General features: G+C 36.3%; 2 protein-coding genes across 2 annotated transcripts; one reads left to right on the top strand and one right to left on the bottom strand.

Moving 5' to 3' along the window:
• The first annotated feature begins 1,869 nt into the window (after positions 1–1,869).
• On the top strand, positions 1,870–4,139 carry LOC106428918 (BTB/POZ and TAZ domain-containing protein 2). The gene is given in 6 exon segments (XM_048765966.1): positions 1,870–2,087; positions 2,176–2,318; positions 2,512–2,815; positions 3,033–3,379; positions 3,715–3,794; positions 3,797–4,139. Coding segments are annotated over 6 exon segments (1,095 nt in total). The 5' UTR covers positions 1,870–1,931; the 3' UTR covers positions 3,862–4,139.
• Positions 4,140–10,057: 5,918 nt separating this feature from the next.
• LOC106428938 (KDEL-tailed cysteine endopeptidase CEP3) lies at positions 10,058–12,787 on the bottom strand. The gene is made up of 3 exons (XM_048765965.1): positions 12,292–12,787; positions 11,682–12,061; positions 10,058–10,555 (listed from the first exon to the last, which is right to left on the bottom strand). The coding sequence occupies exons 1-3, from the start codon at positions 12,728–12,730 to the stop codon at positions 10,268–10,270; spliced, it is 1,107 nt and encodes a 368-aa protein (XP_048621922.1). The 5' UTR covers positions 12,731–12,787; the 3' UTR covers positions 10,058–10,267.
• Between the last annotated feature and the right edge of the window lie 8,359 nt (positions 12,788–21,146).

The following is a 21,146-nucleotide window of genomic DNA, read 5'->3' as shown; positions in this document are numbered from 1 at the left end:
TGCCAAAAACCATATGAACAACTCTATTTTTTTGAATTACATGCACAAACTATCTATTTTAAAGTAATTCCCCTAAAACCGTAACGGTGTTATTTAAACGTTAACTTGGTTTATGATAAGTGGAGAGACGGTTTAAAGAAAGAAGAGCAGCAAATACTAACTTACCAATCTCCATGTATTGTCACAAGGAACTATAAATTGGCGTAGTCTAGGATGCTTGATTGGTTCCGTAAGCGGATGTTACTCTCAGGTTCCGGTCCTGCAGGGATTTATATATATTCTCCTCAATCCAGAAATTAATGTCATATGATCTCTTTATATGCTTTAGGTCATATAACTCGGAAATATCTACCCAACCAGTTACTATGTCATATAACTCGAAAATACAGAATATAAATTTTTTTATCCTCAATTGATGATGAAGAGTAAAACGATTTCTGAAGAAAAAGGGCATTTGACAAAAAGAAGAAGAACAAAACGACATAGTATTCTACTTTTATCAATCTAAATGAAACCGACTATCTACCTGTCATAAACCAAGTTAACGTTTAAACAACATCATTTACGGTTTTAGGAGAATTAGTTTAAAATCAATAGTTTGTGTATGTAATTCAAAAAATAGAATTGTTCATGTGGTTTTTGGCATGACTTAAAAGTTTGTGTGTGAAATAGCCAGAAACAACTAGTTCATATGAGAATAAATTATTTTTCCGTTGTTCATGAGGTTTTTGGCATGGCTTAAAAATTCGTGTGTGAAAAAGCCAGAAACAACTAGTTCATACGGGAATGAACCATTTTCCCGACAAAAAGTAGTATTGTTTTCTGGATCACAAACAAAAGCATCTTTATAATAAGTCGCTTTTTCAGGGAAAATATTAAAAATATTGAACTATATGTTACTGGCAATATATATATGCAGTTCTACACCGTCGATCGAACTTGTGATTTCTATGTTGCACTACGTCGGCTATAGTAATATGTTAAAACAAATACATGCTAATCCAATTCTTTTTTTGGAAAATGTTAAATGAAACGAAATTGTGCATACCTTTTAGTTTTCAGTTACAATTTAAAATTGTAATATTTCTTATACTTTTATAAATTCTAAACCTTACGGTTCATAATGTATCAAAAACATAATCTTAATCAAATGGACAATTTTTAAAAATAAGTTTTCTTAATAGAAAGTTTTTAGTTAACTAGAAACTTTTTTAAATGGTTATTTTGCTAGATATTTGTCGATAGTCAAATAGTATTATATGAGGAAGGTTCTTTCTAAAATATTTTTCTTTGTTCGAAAATACAAATTTGAAAATGATTTATTTGTTCATTATCAAGTATTCTTAAGATTGATCTACACTAACATTCGAATTTTTATCCAAAAATGCTTATTTTCCGTCAGAAAACAAATAGCAAAAGAATATGAACAATTTTTTCAAATAGTCATTTTTAAGTTTTTGTCGCAAAATAGCTTCTAAGAAAGAAAATGACCAAAATAACATTTTTTATTTTGAAATTTTTTATTTTTATTTTTTAAAATTTGAAAACACATCCCCAGAATCTTACCTATTAACTCTAAACTCTAAGTCTAGATTAATCATAGGATAAAAAATTTAATAAAACTTATTTTGATTATTTTATTCACCGAAAGCTGTTTAGGATTATCGTAGAGAATTTTTTAAAAAATATCAGGTAGCCTGATCAAAAAGAAATGCTGTATTTATTTTGATGAAAAAGATCACGCGCCAGCTCAAGAGCGTGTTGATAAGACTAGACAGACGCAAAAGATATTTATAAAAACGCCACGTAGGCACTTAAAGGTTGGAGTATGGGACCCAGCTCGCTAACCTCTATATATTACGAAATGTACCAAAGTTTTTATCTCTTACAACCACATCTTTCTATTTCTCTCAAAACTCTCTCTCCAATTAATGGAGCCTGTCCTTGTCGCGATGGCCGTAACCGCCACGTCAGAAGACGACGGATTTTCGTTAATCACCGATAAAGTTTCATATAATCTAACGGCGTCAGACGTTACCATCGTTACCTCAAGCAACCGTCGGATTCCGGCTCATTCCGGTATTCTGGTATAAGTTTGGTTCTTTTTCTTAAAATGGTTCGGTTTTAAATATTTCCGGTTTGGTTCTGTTTTAACTTATGGATAGGATAATGCAGGCTTCGGCTTCACCAGTACTAATGAACATCATGAAGAAAACGGTGAGACGTTACCAACGCTATGGAGCTTCGAGAGCCATCAAGATTCTTGGCGTTCCATGCGATGCCGTTTCAGTCTTCATCAGATTCCTATACTCTTTTAGGTTGGTTAACTGCGAAATCAAACATATATTTTCTTATCTGATGGTAGAATATAAACGTTTTATACACAAGTGGAAATAATCAACGGCTGATTAATTTTAAAAATAATTAAATCTCAAACCGTGAATCTTTCTTTAAACACCTGGTCAATGACTAAAAGTACCCTCTTGTATCTTTGTTTTTTTTCACGCGTAGTTTGACGGAGGATGAGTTGGAGAAATATGGGATCCATCTTTTAGCGTTGTCTCACGTGTACATGGTGGCGAATCTGAAGCAACGCTGCTCAAGAGGTATCGTTGATGGTTTAACTGCGGAGAACGTTGTCGACGTTCTTCAGCTAGCTCGGCTCTGCGATGCTCCAGATGTTTGTCTTAAATCTATGCGTCTTATACAGTCGCAGTTTAAGACTGTTGAACAGACCGAAGGATGGAAGTTTCTCCAGGAACACGATCCTGTTCTTGAGCTCGATATCCTCCAGTTCATCGACGATTCCGAATCGGTAACTATTTCATCTTTTCTTAGTTGTTTTAAAATACATAATATGTGTTTTTGTTACTACCAAAAGGAATAGATAAAAAGATAATGAAACTTATAAGCAAATATGTATTTTAAAAATATAATTATTATTTTAATTAAAATTTTGAGAAAAAATTGGTTTATTCAGTCTGGTATGTTGCATTTTTGTGATTTGTGTGTTGGATGATGATTTAATGCAGAGGAAGAAAAGAAGACGTAGGCATAAAAAGGAGCAGAATCTGTACATGCAACTAAGCGAGGCAATGGAGTGTATAGAGCATATATGCACCCAAGGTTGTACATTGGTCGGTCCAACAAACATTGTAGACGTTAACAAGTCGACGACTGTTCCGTTTGGGGGGAAATCAAAGCCTTGTAAGGCGGTTTCCACGTGTTACGGCCTCCAGCTTTCGATACGTCATTTTGCGGTATGCAAGAAAAGGAGTAACGAGAATGGTTGTCTTCGTTGCAAGCGGATGCTTCAGCTCCTAAGACTCCATTCTTCTATATGTGATCAGCCAGAATCTTGTCGTGTCCCTCTTTGCAGGTATGTCTCCTAACGTTTTCTTTTATCGACTGAAAAATGTTTTGCGTTAATTTGAAATTAATTATTCTTTTTTTTTAGAAAGAAAATTATTCTTTTGAAATTAATTATTCTTCATATAAAAATCAACACTGATTTGATAGTATACAAAAAGGTTTCACTTTTTGAAATAGAGACATCTGGTTTGGCTTTACGTTGACACTAGTTCGTTGTCACCCACCTTGAAACTTTGCAAAATTGCTGTGAGAAATGATGGTGGACCTTTGTGTAGATATTTGCAGATATTTAGAATTTCATGTGTCTTAGTCAACTTTTTTATTTTTATTTTTTTGGAGCAGGCAATTTAAGAAAAGGGTAGAACATGACAAAAGGATGGGTGAAGACACCAAGTGGAAGCTTTTGGTGAGGAGGGTGGTGTCTGCAAAGCTATGTCTTCATTGTGTCAGTCGTCAAAGAAGAACAAATGTGATGGAGAAGCAGAATGATTAGTCAGGAACAGAACAGGAATGAGTTGGGGTTTGTAGATAATTATGAAGATTAGTTCGTCCTTAAAGTCGTATTTGTTCATTTGTTTCTTTTTGTATGGTTGAAGTCTCAAGGGTATACAATCATGTATCATTTGATCGGTGTAGATAGAGGGTTTAGTTTGTAGATGAGTAAACCCTTTTAAATTGGCAGTGTGTAGGCCACATTTGTTTGTTTATTTTACCTCAAATATCATCATGTAATAATAGACGGTTAAATAAATGTTGTCTGACTTAAAGAGGTGTTTTCATAGCTCATGTGGGTTACAAGAGATGAATTTAAGGTAATGACCATGGTTATTGACAAGTTTACATAGAAACTTGGATTAAAAATTAGAGTGAAAGTAAGTAAACCAACTGACCAAGTGCGGCTGGTTAGAACAAGTTCTTTTGTCACACAAGACCAAAATATAAGTTCAGTGTTACACTTAGTGAGTGACTGGTGTAACCGTAGCGGTTGCGGGAGTTTGCGGAAGCGGATGGTTGCAGTTTTAAGCGATTTTAAGAGATATATGTACAATACTGCGGTTAGAAATTGGTGCATTTACGAGATACTTATGACTGGTTAACCACTAAATACAACAGCGGTTAAATAATAAATTAACGATATTTATATTTTATATAATTATAAAAATATTAAACATAATAATATTTTAATTTATATTATAAATTTTAATTTATATTTTAAATTTTCAAAATAGTAGAAAATATTTTATTTTAAAAATTTATAATATAGATTAAAATATAGTAGATATATTTTCTATTTCAATTTTTTCAATTTAAAATTTTTATTTTTGTATTTATATTATTATTTTTTAAAATAAAAAAATTACAAGTTTTTGAATTTAAGAGGTTTAGAGCGCTTTTGAAGTGGTTTAAAACGAGTTGAGTGATTATTTATTAAAAAACGCTAACAACCGCTACCAACCGCAAAAGCTGAGTTTGCGGGTGGTAGCGGGGAAATCAGTCATGCCGTTAATGAAGAACAATTTATGTTTCGTGGAGCCACTATAAAGATAATTAAAGGTTGGTTCAGATTTAAAGAAAAATATCTAAATATGTGACAAAATAATAACATTAAATCTATCATAAACAAAATAATAATGAAAATTAAAAGAAGATGGAGATAGAAAATGATAGAAAGATAATTCTCAGACGGAAAAACTCTCAAAGAAATTCGAATATGACATTTATCATTATGTGAATGGTTTTTGTTTCGTTGACAAAAAAAAAAGAAAAGAATGGTTTACATTTTAGTTAAATTATTAATCAAAACTAATAAAAATGAATGAGATATTTTCGTTATAATATATGTTTTTGTTTGGTATGCATGTTAAGAATTGTATAATCAATAATCACTATGATAACCAATTTCTGGTTTGCCTTTATCTTACTTCAAGGACATGTCTTGATATAAAAAATACGTGTTTTTTTGTGTGTAGAGTGGCTCTCCACATGGAAATTGAAAAGAAAAGTTGGAAAGGGAGGATGTTTGTTGCCCAAGAGAACAAGGCGGAGTGGGACTTAGGGACTTAGGAAACTAAAGGAGGTCGTTGAGGTAGCATCACTGAAATTAATATGGCGATTCCTTACCAAGTCTGGTTTCTTGTGGGTAAACTGGGTTCAGAAGTATTTTGTTGATGGTCTCTGCGATGTCAATCTAAGTCCCACATTGGAAATTAGACAACGGAGAGTCTAAGATACAAAGAGATGTTCAACTCTAATTAGTACGAGGCATTTTGGAAAGAAAACTAAAAGTAAAAACCATGCGGGCTTGCCTAAGGCCCAAAGTGGACAATATCGTACTAATCGGACAATATAGAGTTGGACACGGGATTTCACAATCCTAACAATTGATATCAGAGTCAGGTTGACGAAAATCTGCAAGAAGACCAAAATACCCTTCGAGTAGGAATGAGACCCTTCAAGGTGGAAAGGGAGTAAGTTTCTTTGGTTCTCCCAAGGCGTTGCCTAGGTTTGCTCATAATTTGGTTGGTAATTAGAGATCGTATAACAACAAGAGAGCGTACGAGAAACTGGGTTGTGGATCAGTCGTGTTTATTTTGTGGAGAGCCGCTTGAATTGTGGAACCATCTTTATTTTGCATGTCCATACACACCTACGCATTGTGGCTTGAATTTTCTGGGAATTCTCCCGATTAAGACTGGGACTACGCATTGGAGATGTTCACAAACCGCACTTATGATCGGCTAACTTAATTTTATCTTCTTGTTATTAGTATTTCAAGTTTCTATTTATGTCATATTGATATATAGAGAAATAAGAGCAGGTACAATCAACTTTTCAAATGTCTTACACAACTTGGGCGCGAGATTGATAAGGTAGTGAGTAATCAAATTGCATCAACTCGGTATTTCGAGAAGCTTAAACTCCACTTCTTGCTTCAGAAATAGTATAGTTCAGGAAGAACCAACACGGATTGATTATTTATTTCCTTTAAATGATTACAAGTTAATAATGCTTTGTAATATCTTTCTAATGATTAATAAATTTAACATTTCCTATATAAATTAAAAAAAATTATATGGTTAAAGATGTTCTAACTGATGTCAAGCGGCCAATTCTGTAGGTTATTGGCTTCACTAGATTAAGCATGAGATAAAATTTACAGTTTATCTAATTCTAGTAGCATTCGTTTTTGAGGATTTTATTTTTACGTTATGTTTATCTTAAATGAACGAGTTTATTTACTCGAATTTAACAAGTACTATCCATGCATGGTTCTAACTGATATGATCGAGTGAGCATTTTATTTTATTTTCGGGGAAAATGTCAAGATATTATTATCAATTATTAGATTTTTGACAGAAGTAGAGGAAAATAAACAAAATCTAAACAACAATTCAAACTAGTCTAGGCATGGACAAACATAATCAACTGAACCGAAATCAAGTGGCCTCAACCAGTACGTACTTACCACTTGCCGCAAAAGATTGAACGACAGAAAAAACGAGAGATAGAACCACGGTCTTGGGAAGAGGTGAAGCCATAAACGACTCTAAATTGAACCCAGGCCGTAGATGCACCTGCCAAACGAGACAGTACTGCGGGAGCCAACACATGACAATCCGGAAATGCCTCAAACTCACCATAGAGGAGGAACTTCGCCTTACTATCTTCACAATGGGCTGCGAGAACCCCAAATGTCGAGCCTCGAGCGTTGGAGAAACACGCGCTCACGAGCCACTTGGCCAGGACAACAAAATACAATAATCGGCGGTAAACGACCAGATCCGCAACGGAGGAGCCACACGCCGCTAATCGAAGGGTTTCGCCAGAGATCGCAGAAGAGGAAAATTGAGACCAGACGAAACACTGCTCAAAATCCGACTCCAAACTCCCACCGTCACCACAACCACATCGCAGTGTCACCTTAGGACCGAAACGGCCACCGGAATCGGCCCAGGTTCCTCCGCCGGTGAACGAGCAAGCTCCAGGGACAACCACGTATCGGAGGCGGGTGAAAACGAGGCTTGAAGCAAAAGGTAAACAGAGAGGAATGAGAGAAAAGTCCTCCGGCGGCGAAGAGGAAGAGGCCGCCAGAAAAAAGATCAGAACAATTAGAGAAAAAACCTAGAGAGAGAGGTTTTCTGTACGAACCGTTTGATCGAATATACCGAAGTCAAAGTGCGAGTTCCTTTCAAAATTATGATTGCACAACTACCAGATAAATGTTGGCAATTATACTTTATACCATTTCTCCATCACCAATTCTTTCTTTTTTCTACAACATGAACACCGCAATACCAATACTTTATATTACGAAGTAGGAACAAACACAATAATCTGTTAAGCAAAAAAAAAAACACAATAGCGCATATAGATGTCCCTCGTACACGGACGGTTTTCCACGAATATGAAAAAGTATTTTATAAGCCACCCAGATTTGATTGAACTACCGTAGCATCTCATACAAAATATTGGGGAAAATCGAATAAAAAATCTCGAAAGTAGCACCTAATAACACTTTGAACCTTAAAGTTTTTTTACTAGTACTTTTTTTGAGCAACTTTGATTAGTACTTTGAAACTTCGAAATGACATTTGTCTCGCAAAAACCTTCCACATGGCTTACTTGTTCGTCGAATAAAAACTTGACATGTTGTACACGTAAATGTGATGATGTATCGATTGCTTTGAAAAAAAATAATTATTTAATTAAAAATAAATAAAAGTTAAATAAAAATTCAGAATACTAAATAAAAATTCAAAAAATTAATTAAATTTTAAAAATAAATTAGAATTAATTAAAATACAGAAAATTACATAAAAATTCAAAAATAAATAAGATTAAATTAAAATACAGAAAATTGAATAAAAACTCAGAAAAATAAAAAAAATAAAGAAAAAATCACAAAAATTTAAGAAAAATAGAAAATTCAAAATAGTTTTTTTTTTAAATTACAAGATTGTTTTTAGGAAACAAACATACCATCATTGACAATAACAATTTCGAACATATCACTATCACTGATAACGATTGTGGTTTTTCTCATAACCATTAACAGTGACATTTTGACATATCTCGCACGATAGTTTTCGACATTATCGTTAAAAATGACGGTAGATATGTCAATAAAGATGTTTTCGACAGCCATCATTTAAAAACTGTAGACATGTCAAGTTTTTAAAAATGGTAGATACCGTTTTAAATGATGGTTTTCGAAAACATCGTTATTGACATATCTACTGCCATTTTTAACGATGAGGTTGGAAACTATCGTTAGAGATATGTCAAAAACGTCATTGTTAATGGTTATGAGAGAAACCACCATCGTCATTACTGATATGTTTGAAATTGTTATTGTGATGATATGTTTGTTTTCTTTAAATAATCATCTTGTAATTTTAAAAAATTATTTTTAATCTTCTTTTTTGTGTTTTTCCTTTACTTTTATTGAATTTTCTGAATTTTTATTTAATTTTCTATATTTTAATTTAATCTTATTTATTTTTTGAACTTTTATTTAATTTTCTGTATTTTAATTAACTCTAATTTATTTTTGAAATTTTCATTTTTTTTTTGTTTTACTTTCTGAATTTTTTATTTAATTTTCTGGATTTTATATAGTTTTCTTATTTTTTATTTAATTTTATGATTCTTTATTTAATTTTTATTTATTTTATTATTTAAATAACTATTTTTTCGAATAACACATTTATCTGTAAAAAATGTCAGTTTTTTACTTGAGGAACAAGTAAGCCAGTTTGAAGGTTTTTTGTGATACAAATGTAACTTAGAAGGTTTAAAGTGCTAATAAAAAAAACTTTGAGGTTTAAGGTGTTATTAGGTGCAATTTTCAAGATTTTTTATGAGATTTCCCTAAAATATTGTATCTGAATAATATTGCTTTTGATTGTAGATAATTTCATCTTCTGTGCTTTCAAACTAGACATGCTAGTCAGGCATCTTAAATGATCAACTTTTAAATAAGACTCATGACCTAAGAGGTGGAGAAGGAGGTTAGTGACGCATAGAAAGGAGGCTTTCGAATTGTTCAAACTGTCACTGTCCATGATCTATCGACTTCGTAGGCGGCTGGACTACTGCAATGGTTGAGAGATCTTTTGATCATGAAGGAAACAACAGGTACCTCTATGTACTGGTTAGTCTTTTTATCTTGTATTTGTTCCCATCTCTGTTTTGTGTTGTGGTTATCTGATACTATGTTTCCATTTTTTTTCAATAAACGACCTATTCAGGGGGATAACGCTCATGGCCTAAATCATTGTCATGACCAAACCTGGAACTTTGCTTGTTCATCTAACTTCACAAAAAAAAAAAATTTATTGATGCCAATTTTTTTTTATATTGATGGCTCGATCAGAGGGATATATATCTAACTAGACCGCCCAGTGCTGATCGAGCCTGAGTCAAGGACTGAGTTTCGAGTTATTTAAGGCTTTAGTTCATATGTGTATTGAGAGTGGAGTTAATCAATATGCAAAACACATATACATAAATTGATAGTTGGTGACTAATGAGATTAGTGTGATGAGTGTGCAACTGTGACAGTGCATTTAAATAATCAGATACTGAATTAAAGTAACAAAAGGAATTGTATTTAATGCTACCAATTTTCCGATAAGTTTATGTAGCCCATTGGTCAATATGGCAAGTAACAAGGACATGAAAATCGACACAATGTACATCATAATAATGAAGTAAGAAAGAAGGTGTCAACATGGCATTTTAAAAGGGAAAAAAAACCCATGGTATAAGATATAAAACACATGCAATAACAAACTCAAAAGTAGGATATTCAGCATATTATTCATATTATATATCTTCCACGATATAAGAATTCTTGACGTCCCATCTTAATGAATCATGTGACTCACAATCTCTAGAGTTCGTCTTTAACAGCATCGGAAGCTATTGGCTCATGAATAGTATTAGTTTCTCCAGAGGAACTAGAAGAGAGCTTGGTGGGATAAGAAGCCTCCATTGCTATACCGCAACGTCCTTCGTTCTCAGATATTCCTCTTTCAATCCTAACATAGCCTCCTTCTCCCCATTCAGGACCCCATGAGTTTCTCACTATCCAATATTTTGTTCCGTTTTCTGTCTCTCCGTACCCGACAATCGACACTCCATGGTTTAACTGAGTCCCACATTCTCCAGTGAACACACCCTTTGATAGGATACATGCACGTTTTAAAGAATGTTATTCTTTGTTTCTCGTTAAACATGGCACAGATAAAAAAAGTTAATCTGAATCTTAGATCACTTAGCATTCCATATGGACATCTATTAATATATACTTTTATTTGAGTGCACAATTTTATTCAAACAAAACCCCGTTTTAAAAGATACATCATACTGTTTTGTTGTATTTTGAGTATATACTGAAAATAAGAAAACAATCTACAGATAAACCCTAAATCTTAAAGTCTCTATATATTGAACTAGAACCATAAATCCAAGAATACTTCAACTCTAACGCTTAAAACTTGACCTAATATATAACCAAATGGATATATTTTTCTTTATTTTGAATAATTTAAGAAAAATACTTTAGGATAGCACTAAATTTTTTTCTCACAAATATAGACTATAAGGATAAAAATGACCAAAATGTTTCATTAAAAAAGTAAATATATACTTATATCCCTAGGGTTAACTAATCCAAACATTAGGGTTTAGAATTAAGGCGGAGATTTGAGATTGATGTTTTTATAAAATAAAAAAATAAATATTAAAAATTTGAAAATAAAAATTTTCAAAAAGTATTTTCGAATTACAAAAAGAAAATTTGAAAAAAATAAAATAAAATTTGAAAAAATAAATAAATTCGAAAAAAAAAATTATAAAAAAATTCGAATTTGAAAACATATAATCTAAAACTATATTTTTTTATTTATATCTATATATCTAGGTTATTAGAATCTTTTTACCTATTAAATAAAATATTTTGTTCATTTTTCTCTTTATGATCTATTTTTGTGACAAAAATTTGAAAATAGTCAGGAGAATTGTCCATAATTTAAACTGCTTTTTCTAACTTCACTTTTATGAGTCGTTTCCTAACTATGCTTTCGTACATCGTGTGCCACTACTAACAAATATAGAAACAAATTATTAAGCATTTATCTGCATAGTTAATAGAAGCTACCCATCTAAATAAACTGATATAAACAAATGTTTTTCTTTTTTGTTTTCTTTTTTTCAACAAACAAAGGTCTTTTCTATTTAATTTTTAATTAAATATTTTTTTTTTTTGAACTTAGCTTTTTTTTTTTTTTTAAATTAAATATTACCTCAGAATAAAGCTGGAAATCAGAGCTCCCAGCATCAATGGCTACAGAGACAGGCTGATGAGCAGCAGCTTTGAGAAGTGCCTCCTCGTCATTCTCAGGGACGTGCTCGTGTCCGTCAATCGTTACAGTTTCTCCTTCAATATATTTAGCTCTGCAGAGATCAACGTCGTTAGAAATGTAAGGATAAGTCTCTTCAGTTTTGATACCACCATTGTTCTTGATAAAATCAAACGCAGGTTCCATAAGACCTCCTGAACAGCCTTCATTCTCTTCATTGTCACAATCAACGAGCTCTTGTTCGGATAAGGAAACTAGTTTGTTTGTTCTGATCTTGTTTATTCCTTCTACTGCTGCAACCGTAGAAAATGCCCAGCAACTTCCTGGAAATTTTGTTTATATAGCCATTTGATTAAAAAAAAAAAGAGAGTCAAGAAGAAGACCAAATCAGACAACATAAAACAGAAACCAAACAAATCTCTAAACTTTGAAGACTGGTTTATGTCAGATGTTCAAAAAAAAATCAAGATGTCGAACACCCATTCAAGAACGAGAAACTCCCCAAGAAAAAAAAAATCAAGAAGTCATTTTGGCTTATTAATAAACATCTTACCACAATCTTGTTGATTCTTGACATCAGTGACAGCTCCTTTTTCTCTCCAATCAACAGAACTTGGAACAGCGGTTACATTCTCATACATGAATCTACCAGATCCGCGCTTAGGTCCACGGAGCATCCGGTGATGCTTAACATTAGAGCCAGCGTAGGAGTTTCTGAACTCATGGTGTGTCATGTCGGCGAATCTATTGATCTTGAGTTTGTAAGGTTTGTTTTTCTTGTTTGTCTTGTGGACATGAAGCACATTGTGTCTAAAAACGTTGAACCGTTTTATTGACTCGTGGGAGGCTCTTGATACAGAGTGGTGGTTTTTCCACCTTTCATAGAGATTCGATAAGCTCTCTTCGGTCTGTAATTCATTTTCGTGGAAATCAAATCCTTGGGATGCTCGGAGGAGGAAGAGAACAGAGAGAAAGATCAAGACAACTTTCATTTTTTTATTCTTGTATTTTTTTTGTTATGTTTATGTCTCTAGTGATAGAGATATGCTTTGATGAAATAATTAGAACATAAATATCTATTTTTATTTGGAATATTTAATCCTTGAATTATTTTTATTTTTATTTAAATATACATGTAATTGCTGGTGAGTTTCTATTTATATACAATAGTTTTATTTATTTCAACGGTACAATTAATTAGGAATGTTAGTCTGAATCTAAAGGAATTGGTTCGAAATAGAAAATATTCCTTCTATCTCGATTGCAGCATAATGTCATGGCCCGTTTAAGATCCAAAACGTCCATGACTTGCAGCCAAGCATCGGGCCGGGCCAAAGAAGATTCGAGTCCACTTTACTTAGTATTTTCTTAAGTACGAAGTCTTATGTAAAATATAAAGTATTTTATATTATAAAAAGTGTGTGGAAGTATGTAGAATATTTAAGGATAAGATACTTAAGACTGAAGCTACTTCACTTTAAAGTTACTTCATAAGATGGAAAGAATCTGAACCGTTAGATCGGTTCGATCTCCACCGTCCATTGATGAGGTGGTTTTGTATGAATAGGAGCTAAGTTCCTCATTTGTAAATCATAAAAGTTTTCAATAAGAATCACTTCCATAAGCTATGACTTCTCTCTGCAAAACGTCTATCTCTCTCTCTAAGTTTTGATCAGTTTGTCCGAAAAGCTGACTTAGCGATCAAAAGGATGAAAAGGCGCTAAGGCCGCACGTCCTGATCCTTAAAAAAGAAATCAGCCCGTGACAGTTGGTATCAGAGCGGGGTTACAATTCAGACAAGGGGAGACTCTTTCCGAGTGAAGAAAATGGCAAAGGGAGATACTTAAAGAAGTGAGCTCGCAGTCCGGAGTGGAGGAGCGCGGACGGGAGTCTACATCAATATGTGCTGGCACCCAGCGGGAAAAGAGTGTTTCTCGTGAGGCTTTGGGTGTGGTTGTGGGCGATATTGGTGAGAAGCTCGAGAGGGTCGAGTATACCGTCACTGAGTTGGAGAGTGTTGTGTTCGGTGGGCTTGAGGAGGTCAAGCAAAATGCTGCTGACTTGGACTCTCGGTTCATTCGACTCGAGGAGTTGATGACGGGATCCATCCAGGCCTTGCATGATGACATCGAGGGGAGGAAGACACAGTTTACTGTGATTGAGGAAGACATCACGCTTGTCAAGAGAGCAAGCGCGAATGCTGGAACCATTGGTGGAACCAGGTCGAGTTGAATTTCTGAAACTAAACCGGTTTAACGGTGTGCGGGATGCCAAGGAGGTCGAGAATTTTCTATGGCAGATGGAGCTATACTTCGACAATCTCAATCTGGTGGCCGAGAATGTGAAGGTGAAGGCCGCGACGTCCTACCTGTCGGACACGGCCATGCTATGGTGGTGAATGAAGCATTCCGAGATCGAGCAAGGGACATGCCGGATCGATACTTGGGATGATTTCAAGAAAGAGTTGAAGCGGCAGTTCTACCCGGAGAACATTGTGTACAAAGCCTGCAAGAAGTTGAGGGAACTTCAACAGCGTGGATCGATCCAGGACTATGTGAAGGAGTTCACAACGCTCATGCTTCAGATTCTGGGCATGACCGGAGAAGATCTCGTTTTCTACTTCACAGATTGGGCTGCAAACTTGGGCTAAGCAAGAGTTGCAGCGTCGGGGAGTCAAGACGGTGGACGAAGCCATTGCAGTGGCTGAGTCGCTGACTGACTTCCGTACCTCTGGTCCGTCTGAGTCCTCAAAGAAGAAGGAGCAGGTCATGGCCAAAGGTAGGGGAGCGAGACGGGATACTGCCCGACCATCCAACTCAAGGAGTTTTGAGAGGGGTGCTCGTCGGGAAGACTTTGAGGCAAGGAAGAAGTCATTCATTCCTAAAGGAGGATGCTTTGTGTGCAAGGGGCCACATGAGATGAAGGACTGTCCGAAGATGGGATCTTTGTCCGCAATCATGGAGAGTCGGGACACCGAGACTCCATAAGAGGAACCGGGAAAGATGGGGTCGTTGCAGCTTCTCAACGCTCTGAAGGCTAACCCGGTAGTGAAGCCAACGAGCAAGGGGCTCATGTATGTCGAGGCTCGAATCAATGACAAACCGACCAGAGTGATGGTGGACATGGGCACCACTCACAACTTCATGGCGATAGACAAAGCTGTGAGACTTGGTGTCAAGTGGTCCAAGAAAGACGGTTGGATGAAGACAGTGAACACCAAGGCTCAACCCGTCCATGGGATATCCCAAGGGGTCGGGATTAAGTTGGTAAGTTGGAGTGGTCTGGTGACCTTCTCGGTTATACCCATGGACGATTTTAAGGTTGTATTGGGTATGGAGTTCATGAGACAAGTCTCAGCCGTACCCATGCCCGCACTAAGCTTGGTATGCATCCCTGAGAAGGGTTCACCGTGCATGATTCCGGCCTAGGAAGAGATAACCGATGGAACGAGGTAACTATCAGCGATGCAACTCACTAAGGGGGTGAAGAAGGGTGAACCCACGTTTTTGGCTATGATGAAGGTGGAGGATCAGCCCAAGAACGTGGAGTCCATCCCACAAGTCATCGAGGTAGTCCTTGAAGAGAACAAGGCCGTGATGCCGGCTAAGTTACCCGAGAAGTTACCACCGAGGAGGGCGGTGGACCATCAGATCGAGTTGGAGCCACGAGCCAAACCACCATCTATGGCGCCTTATAGGATGGCTCTTTCCAAGCTGGAGGAGTTACGGAAACAACTCGATGAGTTGTTATCGATGGGGAAGCTGAGACCGTCGAAGGCACCTTATGGCGCACCGGTTCTGTTCCATAAGAAGCACGATGGATCGTTGAAAATGTGTGTGGACTACGGGCCCTTAACAAGGCGACGATCAAGAACCGTTATCCTATCCCGCTTATCACTGATTTGTTCGATAAACTTGGTGGGGCGAAAGTCTATACGAAAATGGACTTGCAGAAGGGTTACTATCAAGTCTGTATAGCGGAAGGAGACAAGCCGAAGACTGTGTGCATAATGCGGTATGGTTCGTTTGAGTTGTTGATAATGCCATTCGTTCTTACGTATGCCCCAACCATGTTTTGTACCCTTATGAACCAGATCCTATAGCCCTACTTGGATCGATTCGTGGTGGCATACCTAGATGACATAGTCATCTATATCTACTCGATGGAGGAGCATGTAGAGCACCTACGGACAGTTTTCCGGGTTCTCCGAGAGAACGAACTATTCGTGAAGAGGGAGAAATGCACGTTTGCCACCGAGGAATTTCGGTTCCTTGGCCATATCATTGGCCATGGGAAGTTGAAGATGGATGAACCAAAGATTAAGGCAATCATGGAGTGGGAGGCCCCGACCAAGGTGACGGAGTTGCGATCTTTCCTTGGTCTGGTCAATTACTATCGTCAGTATATCGAGGGATATTCAAGGAAGGCAGCACCACTGACAGACCTTCTCAAGAAGGGGAATACATGGGACTGGTCCGGATGTTGCCAAGAAGCCTTCGAGGAGCTGAAAACTGCGGTAATCCAGGAGCCCGTCCTTGCCTTACCCGACTTCAGTCTCCCTTTCGAACTACATATGGATGCCTCTGACTTTGCCATCGGGGAGTGCTGATGCAAAATGGACATCCGATTGCCTTTGAGAGCCGCAAGCTCAATGAGACTGAATGGTGGTACACGGTTCAAGAAAAGGAGATGACCGCGATAGTCCATTGCTTGCGAGTTTGGATACACTATCTTCTCGGGTCGCATTTCTCGATCAAGATGGACAACGTGGCGACGAGTTACTTTCAGACCCAGAAGAAGTTGTCCCCAAAACATGCAAGATGGCAAGACTTCCTGGCCGAGTTCGACTATACTTTAGAGTATAAGCCAGGAAAGGTGAATCTGGTGGCTGATGCACTAAGTCGAAAGGAGGAGCTAGCGACCATGAGCCAAGTTGAGGGGACTATCATAGCTCAGATTCGGGAGGGGCTGAAACGTGATCCAGCTGCTAAGGAGCTGGTGAAGCTATCCAACGAAGCAAAGGTGCATCGATTCTTGGTAGAGTACGGGCTACTCTACACCAAAGGTCGTCGACTCTATGTCCCAAAGTGGGAGAGCCTTCGACGAGATATCATTCGAGAGTGTTATGATACCCGATGGGCGGGCCATCCGGGACATAAGAGAATAATGGCACTTATCGAAGCTGGATACTATTGGCCACGGATGAGGGATACCGTGGATCTTTATGTGAAGACTTGTCTAATGTGCCATCAAGACAAGTCAGAGAACAAGCAGTCCCCGGGATTGCTACAACCACTTCCAATCCCGGAGCGACCATGGGACTCAGTTCGCTTGAATTCATCAGTGTGTTGCCTAAGTTCGAAGGGTTCGGTTCCATTCTGGTGATTGTGGATCAATTATCTAAGTATGGGACGTTCGTGGTTTTGATCGGGACTGCACCGCAGAAGAGGTAGCAAGGGCGTTCTTAAAGAACGTGGTGAAGCTTCAGGGACTGCCATAGAACATTGTGAGTGACCGGGACCCCCGGTTCACTGGGCGCTTATGGACGGAGCTGTTAAAGATGCTTGGGACATAACTGAGCTTTCTCAACAAGCTTTTGCCTCTGTCACTTTGTGAGCGCTAACCAACGGGACTGGGCAAAGTTGCTGGACATAGCCCAGTTCTCATACAATCTTCAACGCAGCGAGGCGACTGGACGAAGTCTGTTCGAGCTTGCAACGGGACAACAACCATTGACTCCGCATACCTTGGCTATACCAAGGACTGAAGGGAAGAGTCCGGGGGCATTCATAATTACTAAGCAATGAGAAAAACATGCTGATCTTGCCCACACATGTTTGGAGAAGTCCTGGAAGCGGATGAAGAAGAGGGCAGGTGAGAAGAGATGGCCTTCGGAGTACTCAGTGGGTGATCTTGTTCTAGTGAAGCTACTTCCGTAACAGTTCAAGGCATTCCAGAGCCTACACAAAGGCTTGATCCGGAGGTACGAAGGGCCATTTGAGATAGTTGGGAAGGTGGGAAAGGTTTCCTACCGACTTGACCTGCCGGATACACTGAAGATTCATCCAATCTTCCATGTGAGCATGTTGAAGCCTTATCACGCGGACGAAGGAGATCGGGACAGGGGCGTTTCGACTCGAACACCCCTAGTCATGACCAAGTCATATGACAAGGAGATTGAAGAGGTGCTGGCGTCCAAGGAAGTGAGAAAGCAAGGAGTCCCGAGACATACCCATTTTCTCATCAAGTGGAAGGGACTGTTGGAGGCGGAAGCAACATGGGAACCGGAAGAAGACTTGTGGCAATTCCAAGAGGCACTAAAGGCATACTCGGCGATGAGGGCGTCTCCGATTTAGGTGGGGGAGGATGTCACGGATCTAAAACGTCCATGACTTGCAGCCAAACATCGGGCCGGACCAAAGAAGATTCGAGCCCACTTTACTTAGTATTTTCTTAAGCATGAAGTCTTATGTAAAATATCTAAGTATTTTATATTATAAGAAGTGTGTGGAAGTATGTAGAATACTTAAGGATAAGATACTTAGGACTGAAGCTACTTCACTTTGAAGTTACTTCATAGGATGGAAAGAATCTGAACCGTTAGATCAGTTCGATCTCCACCGTTCATTGAAGATGTGGTTTTGTATAAATAGGGGCTAAGTTCCTCATTTGTAAATCATAAAAGTTTTCAATAAGAATCACTTCTATAAGCTCTGACTTCTTTCTACAAAACGTCAATCTCTCTCTATGTGCTGATCAGTTTGTCCGAAAGGTTGACTTAGCGATCACAAAGGTGAAAAGAAATCAGTCTGTGACAGTAAGCTCACTCCAAGATATACGGCATATGTTTTTTTAGGCTATAATCTAACAGCTCATAAAATCATATTTTCAAAACATGTGTACGATAAAACACATTCTGATTTCAAAACCGTATGGATCCATTTTTTTCCCTTCAGGTTCAGGTTCAGATTCAATATCTGACAACCTCTTGACTCGATTAAAAGGACGTGTTAGAATTATTATTAATCAAATATATCTTCTTGATATAGAATATTACTTGTGATCTTATAAAATCTCTAATGTAACCTCTTTATATATTGAAATCTGTTGAAGGGCATATTATTATTTTTAATTATATATGGATATTCTAGCTCCACGAAAATGGTTAAGACTAGTCACGTGTTACTACGTGTTGGTTCTACGTTCCTAGCGATGCCAAACAGATTCTGGTGGTTTCACCGTATTAAATTTTTTGCCCTCAAGTTAATCACCACCAAACCATAAGCATTGGTTAAAGGGCATATGACTTGAATCCAATTTATAAACACCTATGGTTATAAAGCATAATTATAAATAGTGTTATGATAATATTCAATCCACCGATATTAGTTTTTTGTGTGGTTCAGTTAGTTTGTATATATCAATTAAAAATTTTACATTTTATGAAGATAAAAAACTATAGGATTCATATTTTATTCAAATAAAATTATAATAGTAATAATCAAAGGTATGATGGTTTGGTGGTAGAACAAGAAGGTTTCTTTTTTGTGTTCCAGATTCAAATCTCCTTTGATACAATATGTTATTTTTAAACTGCCTCTTTTCAAAGACCGATTCCATATACAAGAAAAATTATGAAACAAAGGAATTCGTAAAGCTTTTCTCATCGTCTCAAATTCTCAATATCTATTATTAATACATGTATATGTGTTATCCAAGTGAGAATAAATGACTAACTGAGAATGCTGGCGGGTGATCAAACGTCGTGCGTGGGACGACAATACCATGAATGGTAACATTGGTAAGTATAACGTTCACAAAACACGTGAAAAGCAACGAACATTAAAGTCTAACTAATTTGGCAATTTTTAAATTAGGTAGAAAAGAATAGCTGTCAGGCAAAAAGAAAGATTTGTCAGAAACACGATAGACACGTCCCTTCCCATTTCCCGCGAATTTAAATGCTGAAGAGTACTACAGGGGTTTGGACCTCCTTGTTTATACTCTTTCCGTTTCAGTTAATTGATCGTTTTAAATTTTTCATACAAATCAAAAACATTAAATTTATTATTTTACTTCCAGATAAAACATATTTTTATTTTATTTTGCTAACTAATAAACTGTAGGAATAAAATTTAAAAACTATCAAATAAATGCATTGATAATATAAAATGACATTTAAAATAAAACAAAATTTTATTCTAATCGATAACTAATATGAAGCGAATGAAATATAGTATTATTCAGTGGTAACTTTTTATATTCAAGGTAATGCAACTCTCTGTGCAAAATTATTCATGTAGATGACGCTATATATTTTTTTCAGCGGATTCAAAATCAGTCATTGTGAAATAATCTTCACAAACAACTGCTTTTTTTCTTTTTTCAAGGTAATACAATTTTTTTTTTTTTTTTTTTTTTTCAAAAAAAAACAACTGCTTTTTTTCTTTTTTCATTTATACCAAGTTTTCCCTAACTAGAGTTTGATATAGTGCATCGAATCCAAAGAACGCATGTAAGGCTGACCATTTAATGAAATTTACGATTTACATGTACATCAAGTCAGGAATCAAGGGCCTGACTGATGTAACCGCAGCGATTGCGGTTGTGATATTGCGGTTGTGATCTAAGAGGTTTGTAGATGCGGATGGTTGTGGTTTTAGACCGTTTTAAAATATTTGTACGACTGGTACTGCGGTTACAAATTAATGCGTTTGCAGGATTCTAATGACTGGTTAACCACCAAATACAACATCAGTTAAATAATAAATTAACAATATTAGTATTTATATTATTATATAAGTTTCAACATCATAATATTATAATAAATATAAAAATTATATTTAAAATTTTTAAAAATTATAGAAAATATTTTTGTTTAAAAATTTAGAATATTTAAAATATAATAGATATATTTTAATATTTCCGTTATTTCAATTAAAAAAAATTATTTTTATTTTTGTATTTATATTGTTTTAGAAAAAAGTTCATCCTTCTGCAACCGTCCACAGCCGCAAACGCTATCTGGAACTATCTTTTGAATTTAAGAAGTTTAGAACGGTTTGAATGATTGTTGCAAATCGTCAACAGCCGCTACCAACTATAAAAGCTGTGTTTACGGGTGGTAGCGGAAAAACCAGGCATGCTCTAAATTACTATACATTAATTTCTTTAGTCATGGAAACTCTTTATGTATATAACGTATGAGTTTCTTTTTTTAAAACACTGAATGCATTATCATATAAGATACATATGGATTTAGGCGCTATGGTTTCAAATTGGAGTTTTATAAATATTACTCGACCACTTGTATTTGAGTTTAGTTTTTTTTTTTTTTTACGACGAAAGATTTCTATTACTCAAACTTGAGGTAGTATGGGCAACCAAACCGGAATAGAACAACCAACA

Source organism: Brassica napus, chromosome C8, assembly GCF_020379485.1.
Source record: "Brassica napus cultivar Da-Ae chromosome C8, Da-Ae, whole genome shotgun sequence".
In the NCBI taxonomy this organism is placed as follows: domain Eukaryota; kingdom Viridiplantae; phylum Streptophyta; class Magnoliopsida; order Brassicales; family Brassicaceae; genus Brassica; species Brassica napus.
The sequence above is the reverse complement of the archived record's forward strand: the minus strand, read 5'-3'. Positions and strand labels throughout refer to the sequence as shown.